Source organism: Nicotiana attenuata, chromosome 1, assembly GCF_001879085.1.
Source record: "Nicotiana attenuata strain UT chromosome 1, NIATTr2, whole genome shotgun sequence".
Classification (NCBI taxonomy): Eukaryota; Viridiplantae; Streptophyta; class Magnoliopsida; order Solanales; family Solanaceae; genus Nicotiana; species Nicotiana attenuata.
In genome coordinates, this window is record NC_031989.1 from 21,682,860 (window position 1) to 21,692,087 (window position 9,228).

The 9,228-nt window shown below is 37.6% G+C and overlaps 1 protein-coding gene across 5 annotated transcripts in view; it reads right to left on the minus strand.

Annotated features, from left to right (window-relative positions):
• The window catches only part of LOC109214213 (Fanconi anemia group D2 protein homolog), a 27,076-nt gene extending 26,110 nt beyond the window's left edge, over window positions 1-966 (minus strand). For all 5 annotated transcript variants that reach the window (XR_002066151.1, XR_002066182.1, XM_019378230.1 and 2 more), the window contains exon 1: window positions 401-966. Coding sequence is in view for 3 of the 5 variants with exons in the window: in XM_019378230.1 (XP_019233775.1) it covers window positions 401-777 (377 nt within the window). In the remaining 2 variants the exon portion in view is untranslated. The remainder of the gene's footprint in view (window positions 1-400) is intronic.

Consider the following 9,228-nt stretch of genomic DNA (forward strand, 5'->3'; position numbering starts at 1 on the left):
ATATATATATATATAGGTACGCCTCCTTAAAATGTGGGATTTGTAATTTTGAAAATAAAAAAAGTTAGCTGCTACAACACCTAAAAATGACCTAATGGTGTGAAAGTTCCTTATGCTGGCGTGTGTATAACTCCTTCCAGTATAATTATAGCTTTCTCATTTCTTAATAAACCTATTTGTTTTCGTAGTTATATAACCCTCGAATTTTGCAAATTTCGGAATTCATCTACCCAATTTAACCTCAGACAATGATGTAACTTCCATGGACGCGCTATGATGCTTTACATTTACTTAATAGTGCAATATAGAAGTAAAAAATTTCTTGTAAAATTCTACGCCAATTCATATCTAGTAAAATGAGACGAATGGAGAAATAAAAAGAGCAGTTCCGCAGGCTTACCGTCGAAGGTTACCGGGAGAGTTAATGTAAGACGATAAGCCTTGAACGAACTCAGACTTTAGAGAGGAATCGGATGAGAAGAGACGGTTGAGACTGTTCCGAAGCTTATGAAGGTCGGACGGTAAACATGGCGGACCCGACGGGTTGATCAGTGTGCAGCCTGCATCCGCTAGAACTGATATCATTTTCTCAGTCGAACTCGCGGTTTGTGATTTCCCTAACTTTGGCGGTTCGGATTCCGAAGCTATTTGGGGAACATTTTCCTCAGCGGATTTGGGGATTTTGGCGGGCGGAGCAAAAGGAGGAACAAATCCCGTTTTGGATTTCACCGCTGGACGCTTACGAGAAGCGGCTTGGTTGTTCTGGAGAAGAACCATTTTTGGTTTTCTTTCTTCTTCTGCTAGGGTTTCTGAGATGAAGATTCTGCTGGAAGCGTCTGATAATGGTGGGAAAAGGCGCCAAATTTATGAGAAGTTTTGAAATTAGGAGAAGATGATAATTTGCATGTTCAGTCCAATGATGTTCTTAAAATTGAAAAGTTTGCCTTCTATGGAGAACTTTTTGTGTTAGGCCCTTTATCAAATTGGGATTCTATCCACCAACCCTAAAAATACTTGAGAGTTCGCTACCCCCTAAACTATATAAATTGAACATAACACCACAAACTCTCAACGGAAAGTTTTAACAATTTTTCCAAGACAATGTTTGCCCTCACTGTTGGGCTTTTTAATCTTGGTGTAACTTAAAAGAGGGTGAATGGGAAATGGAGGGGAAAATGAAATATTTGATTTTTACCTCCTTGGCAAAGGGACATTGTCCCATATTGAAGGAAGAAAAGATTTTTAATGGGTATATATAAAATTGCTTTTCTTCTAGCTCTTAAAGAGTTAAGAAGAAGGCAAGCCTCGCGCGTCGCTCGTTCGGCTTCGGCTTCGGATTTGGTCAAAGATTGATTGATTAATCATTTTGGACAAAATTCCTTTCAATTATTTAATTCATTCCGGAATAACCCATGAAACCTATGACCCGCGACCAGGTTCGGTTCGGCCCATATTTTTTCCCGGATTATTTTAAATTTTTTGCAATATTTCAAACAGAAATTTTCCCAACAACCATGGTTGTTTCTGAAAGGTTGCAAACCTTTTCAGAAACAGTGCTACGAAGTCTATAAATACACTTTTAATCCCACAATCTTTCCTTACAAAATAATCTGGTGAAATTCATAGAGGCTGGGACGAAAATCAGCCATTAGAGAAAGGAGAGCTTCATTGAAGAAGAAGAAGAAGAAGAAGAAGAAGAGGGAGGAGGAGGAGGAGGAGGAGGAGGAGGAGGAGGAGGAGAAGAAGGAGGAGGAGGATGAGGAGGATGAGGCAGAGAACTGAAATGAAAACCGTCTATTGTTTCATTGATCTTCAAAACTATATATACAACTACTAACACACACCTCTATCTACCACTAACTACTAATAATTAATACAGTTGTCATTTCTAATTACCTAATAACTAACCTCTAACAACCACGTGCAGCACATGTAAGATACACCGCACTTCCTCACTATTATATTGACCTCTCAACACTCCCCCTCAAGCTGGAGGGTGTAAAATGTTAAGAACCCCCAAATGAACATGCTGAACTTGGCCTAAGCCCTTGGTCAAAAGATCTGCAAGTTGTTCTGTAGTATGTATATACGAAGTCTTCACTAGCCCTGCCTTGATTTTGTCTCTAATAAAGTGACAGTCTATCTCTATATGTGTCGTTCTCTTGTGAAAGATGGGATTGGCTGCAATTTGCATAGCAACTTTACTGTCACTAAACACAGTCATTGGACTATGTATGCTAACTCCTAGCTCCTTAAATAGTCCATGTAACCAGGTCAATTCTGCCATAGCTGGAGCCATGCTTTTATACTCTGCCTCAGCTGAACTTCTAAAGACTGTTTGTTGTTTCTTTGATTTCCATGAGACCAAGGAGTCTCCAAACTTGACTATGTATCATGTCACTGATCTTCTTGTGTTTGGACATGCTGCCCAATCAGAGTCACACCAACATGTCAACTCTTGTGTGACTCCTGCCTTCAACCAAATGCCTTGTCCCGGTGAATTCTTCAAGTATCTTACTAACCTTGTTGTAGCTTCCCGCTAGGATTTCTTGGGCATTTGCATAAACTGACTCAAGGTCTGAACTGCATAGTTAATGTTAGGCCTTGTGACAGTTACATACATCAGTCTCCCTATCAATCTCTAGTATGAATTGATGTCCTGTAGGGCTGCATCTCCCGTGATTCTTGCAATTTTATCATACTCCACATTCGTTAGCTTCAAATTGGACTCTAAAGGTGTCTTGGCTGGTTGTTTGCAGTTAGTCCCATATCTTAGATCAACTCTAGCACATACTTCTTTTGGTTGAGAGTCACTCATGATCTTGATCTTACCACTTCAATGCCAAGAAAGTATTTTAATTCACCAAGATCTTTCATTTTGAATTTCTTATTCAACACCGTCTTTGCCTCATTAATCAGCTCAATACTGTTCCATGTGATGAGTAAATCATCAACATACACTAAAACAATCACTATGTCATTAGAATTTCGGTGTGAACAATGAATAATCATAACTGCTTTGGACAAATCCTGCATTCACCAATGCATTTGTTAACTTTATGTTCCATTATCTAGATGCCTACTTTAGTCCATATAAGCACTTGAGCAACCTGCACACTCTTGACTCCCCCTGTCTTCTGAATCCCTCAGGCATATCCATATACACTTCTTCACATAGATCTCCTTGTAGGAAGGCATTGTATACATCCATTTGCCATAAGGTCCAGCCTCTAGATACTGCAAGTGCTATGACTGGTCTTATTGTCACCATCCTAACAATTGGTGAGAAGGTATCATGATAATCAAGGCCTTCGTTTTTACTGTAGCCTTTTGCTACAAGTCTGGTCTTGAACCTTTCAATTTCTCCATTTACTTGGTATTTGATCTCGTACACCCATTTTGAGCCTATTGCATTTTTCCTTTTGGAAGATCTACATCTTACCATGTTCCATTCTCTTCTACCACTTTGATCTCCTGCTTCATTGCCTTCATCCATCTGGTGTCTTGTGCAGCATCTCTATAGCACTTAGGCTCCACCAATGTAGAGAACTTTGCAAGATAGGCTTGATATGTTGGTTTAATATTGTCATAAGATAGGTGGTTGGAAATGGGATATTTACTGGTGCTTTGTTTGGTGGTTATATAATCCTTCATCCAAACAGGTTGTTTGGAATCCCTTGAAGACTTTCTGGTGACTGGAGCATGAACTTCATCTAACGGACCATGACCAGGATCAGTAAAAGATGTCGATCCTTCCTCATTGAAGTCATCTCCCCCTTCATGCTCCAGAGCCATGTCAAATGAATTAGGATCAGTAGCAGAAGAGGTAGGTAAAGTGTCATTGTTATGGGAAGAGACTGGTGAATTGTGTGGTATGTCATGAGGGATATTTGGCAGGGTGTGATATGTATTATGAGGTTGGTCAAGAGGTGAGGATTGATCTAGGTTGACAGTTTCATTTGTAAACTGTTTATTTAAGTATGTAGTAGCAAAGGGAAATTCATCTTCTCTGAATATGACATCTATGATAACAAACAACTGATTTGTTTTGAGATCTAGGAGAAGGTAGCCTTTCTGCAACTCTGAATAACTCAAAAGAGCAGCTGGCCTTGCTCTCTCTTCAAACTTGTCTCCTTTAGGAACTGTAGTTGCAAAGCATAGACACCCAAACACACTAAATGATGCAATGTTGCCTGCCTTTGGAACAATAGCTCATAGGGACTTTTGTTCCCAATTGTAGCAGAGCCTATTCATAAGGTAGACTGCAGTCTTGATACACATACCCCAATATCTATTTGGCACTTTGGATTGAAATGTGAGTGCCCCGGCTATATTTAAGATGTGTCTATGCTTTCTTTCAACCACCCCATTCTGTTGGGGTGTGTGAACACCGCTACTCTGATGAAGTATGCCTGAATCCTGAAGTAAAGTGTTGCACCGTGAGTTAAAAAACTCAATGCCATTGTCTGTCCTAAGGACTTTAACACCAAACTATGTTTTTACTGTGGACAAGTAAGATTTAATGGCCACAATAGCTTCAAACTTAAGCTGCAACAGATAGATCCATGTATACCTACTATAATCATCCAAAACAGTCAAAAAATAATGCTTGTTGTCAAAAGTAGCCGTTTTATAAGGCCCCCAAATATCCATATGTACAGTGTCAAAAGGTGCATCAGTTTTAGAATCACTACTTGGAAACATCAACATAGCTTGCTTCGCCAAAGGGCAAATTATGCACTTATTCAATTGTGGACTATTTACATGATCATGTGACAACTTCATAGATTCCATCACTGGTGCAAATGGATGTCCAAGCTTGTTGTGCCATAAGTTGTTGTCCTCCTTTTGAATTGTTGTTCTTATTGGATGTTGTATACTATGCTTACTAGTATCTGCCATCTTTGTTATGTACAAATCTCCTCTTTGCCTAGTAATCCCCTTCACCCTACCACTCCAAAGCTCCTGAAAGACATAGAATCCAGGGAAAAAATTGACTGAGCATGACAGTTCTTTGGTCAATTTGGAGGATAGCAAGTTATACTTAAAATCAGGGACAACCAACACATTGCTCACAGTTGTGTTTCCAAATAAGGATGCACAGGTAGTATGAGTAATATATGCTCTATATCCTATGGGTAAATGTGTTAGGTGTTTGTCTATATTTTCTTATCATAATTGATTTTTCTATCTCATGAAGGAAAGGACAACATATTTACCATAATTCAGTTTTTCTTTTCCTAAAAGGAAAATATAATTCTTCCATGTTTGGCTAGTCCCTTTTCTTGTAGGAAAATGTTTGGGCTTCTATAAATAGAGGATCCTTCCTTCTCATTTAGTAGCATCCACAATGTAGCCATAAGGGGCTTGAGAGTCTTGTTTAGGGGGAGAACTTTATGGGACAAGTGTTAGTGTGTCACTTGTGTTTGCCTCTTCGTGAGGTTGTTCTCTCGATATTTTGTACTCTCCTTTTATTATAGTGGATTGCTCATCTCCACCGTGGACGTAGGTCAGTTGACCGAACCACGTTAAATGTTTGTGTCTCTTTTGGTAGATTTCTCTTTTGCTCTTGGACTTATGGCCGTTCAAGGTTTGTTTTGCTAGATTCCGCATGACACCTGACTTTTTTCGTTCCTAACAAGTGCTATCAGAGCGAAGTTCAAGACAGGATCATCTTGGCGGGTTTAGTTCAAGCCGCAACATATTTGACGATAATCATGATTTTTATCTGAGAAATTTGACCGGTGTGCTGCGCACGTTGAGACAAACTTTGTGGCGGAGATTTGGAGATACGACCTCTTAAAGGCTATGTGAAGAAGGTAGATCAAGTTTATTTTGTCAGAAAATTCAGGCCAAGAGGGAGAATTGTTAGGTGTTTGTCCAGATTTTCTTACCATAATTGGTTTTTCTATCTCATGAAGGAAAGGACAACATATTTACCATAATTGAGTTTTTCTTTCCTAGAAGGAAAATATAATTCTTCCATATTTGGATAGTCCCTTTTCTTGTAGGAAAAGGTTTGGGCTTCTATAAATAGAGGATCATTCCTTCTCATTCAGTAGCATCCACAATGTAGCCATAAGGGGCTTGAGAGTCTTGTTTAGGGGGAGAACTTTATGGGACAAGTGTTAGTGTGTCACTTGTGTTTGCCTCTTCGTGAGGTTGTTCTCTCGATATTTTGTACTCTCCTTTTATTATAGTGGATTGCTCATCTCCGCCGTGGACGTAAGTCAGTTGACCGAACCACGTTAAATATTTGTGTCTCTTTTGGTAGATTTCTCTTTTGTTGTCTGATTTATCGTCGTTGAAGGTTTGCTTTACTAGCTTCCGCATGACACCTGACTTTTTTCGATCCTAACAAAATGCACTTTACTATTATCAGATATTTGTAGACTATGATCACTATTTATCAAACTTCTCTTAGAAGCTACATGATGAGTAGCTCCAAAATCAACTATTCACTCATCATCACTTGATACTTTAGACATCATACAAATTGCATTACCTGCTGCATTGATGTGGTTTGCCTCATTCACCTGTTCTTCTCCAACATCCTTGCTTAGCAAATTGAGGATTTGCTTATACTGTTCTTCAGTGAAATACTGAGCCTTATTTCAGTGGTTGTATATCAACATTTCCGGTCACATTGTTGATAGCGTTGAAAGGCTGCTTACCATAACCTATCTATCCACCATGGTTAATGTGACCTCCTGATTCTCCAAGACCGGGCTTCAAATTTCTCTTAGACTTGAAATCAGGAGGATACCCCACCAATTTGTAACAATTTTCTTTGTTGTGACCTTTCATATTGCAGTAATCACGCTGCAGAAAAGGTCTCTTGCCTTTGTAAGGCTGTCCACGAGTTAAATGCATAGCTAAAGGATCTATATTAGCAGTAACTCCATTTAGACCAACTGAATGCTGACTCTCACCCTCAGTTATCATAGCATAGGCTTGGTTAAGTGTAGGACATGTTGATTTTAACAAAATCTGCCTCCTAGCTTGGTCATACGAGTCATTTAGCCCACTCAGAAACTGTAACAACCTCTGTTGATGAAAATGTTCTACTAATTCTTTAGATTTTGCACAGTCACAACCAGGAGGAGGAACCATGGCATCATATTCGGCCCAAAGGTCCTTCAATTTGGTAAAATATACTGAAACAGAGTTCGTACCTTGTGAGTGATTGGCTTTTGTCGATGTACTTGAAAAATTCTCATGCGATTGACCTTGTCAAATCGCTCCTTGAGATCCTTCCACACGATGTATGAATCTGAAGCATACACGATTCCAATGAGTAGATCTTCAGAAACAGTGTTGACGATCCATGAAAGGACCATCGCATTGCAAGTTTTCCACTGCTCGTGCAATTCATCTTCAAATAGTTCCTTCTTACAGGTACCTAGCACGAATCCTATCTTCATCTTAGCTTGAAGAGCAATTCTCATATATGTGCTCCATAAGCCATAATTTTCCGATCCGGTAAGCTTAATAGGAACGAGTACTGAACCAGGAGTATCATTCGCGTTCATGAATAAAGGATGCATCTATGTGAGTTTTTCCAGTTTTTCCGCTGCCATAGCTGGAAATGAGCTCAAAAAATATCGAGATTTACCGAGTGTTCTGTGTAATTAGCTTGAAGAGAAGTAAAATACCAGAATCAGTTGTTCTGATACCATGTTAAAATTCATAGAGGCTGAGACAGAAATCAGCCATTAGAGCTTCTTGAGAGCTTCAGTGAAGAAAAAGAAGAAGATGAAGGCAGATAATTGAAATGGAAACCGTCTACTGTTTCATTGATCTTCAAGACTATATATACAATTACTAACACACACCTTGTATCTATCACTAACTACTAACAATTAAATACAAACATCATTTCTAATTACCCAACAACTAACCTCTAACAACCACGTGCAGCACATGTAAGATACACTGCACTTCCTCACTATTACATTGGCCTCTCAACATTTTCTAATCTTCTTCTTCTTCTTCTTCTTCTGTACAAAATTTTCAGTGTGTTTTACAGTCTTCTAATGGTTCACTGTTCATCGGCGTTTTTGGTACCAACACTCCGGTGAGTTAAATTGTTCTATCCTGAGAGGATATATTCTAGCACCTTGGGTACTTGAAGGGAATAATTTCCTTAAGGACACACTGTGTATTCAGTGGACTAGGTTTATATTTTGACATACTATTTCTACTTTCTACTAACTTTATGTTTCTGTTTATATTTCAGAAAGTTTACTGGTTTAATTATTTATAACAGTAATATAATTTAATAACACTCACTCCGTAGGGAAATTTCTTATGGAAATGTAATCAACACAACCTATTCTCTTAGATTTGAAATTAAGCGACTGTTTAAGATTTAAGCTCAACATGAGGACAAATGTCCTTTGGTGTAATATTATTGAGTTAAAGTCTTCTGGCGATAAAAATATGGCGTTGAACGGGGAAAAAACAAAGTGTCTTTATATGATTTTGAGCTCTTAGCTTTTCTTTTTCTCTTATTATGTTTTTTCTGTTTTGTCCACTTAAAAGGTTTTAAAATAAAAATTTTATTGCTTTGCAATGAAATAAAGATACATATTTTGTTGCAAATTATTGGGAAAATAAGATATGGTATAAATCACAAAAAAATATAAAATGATAACATTAACAAGCGGCTGTAGTAGCAAATTCTTTTGTAGTCTAGTTGGGTAGGGTACTCAGTTCTCACCTGCGTGTCGGTTTGATCCACGGCGACGGGTATGTTTTCTCTCTTTTCCCTTATTTGACCATCTCCAACCTAACATCATTTTTTGACGCCAACTGTTATGTTGGTGTAAGATTTGGTATTTTCGTGCTCCACCCCAACACCATTTCTTACACCATTCATCAACAACATTACTTTTCATCAATATTCTATTATTATCTTTATTATATAACATTTTTAATCTAACATATTATAAATTTTATAATTATTTAAACTTTTTATGTAATATCTTTATAATATTAATTGTATATTTTAATTTTGGTTTATAATTTTAATAAATTAATTTTCATATATATTACATCAATAATTTAGTATGGAGCAACATACTAATCATGGAAGTTGAATATTTATGTAAAAGTTAAACTAAATTTTACCATAATATAATATTTATTTAATTATATATTAACAGTGATTTTATTTTTATTTGAATTATCCACTAATATGTATAATGTATAATATTTTCTTACAAC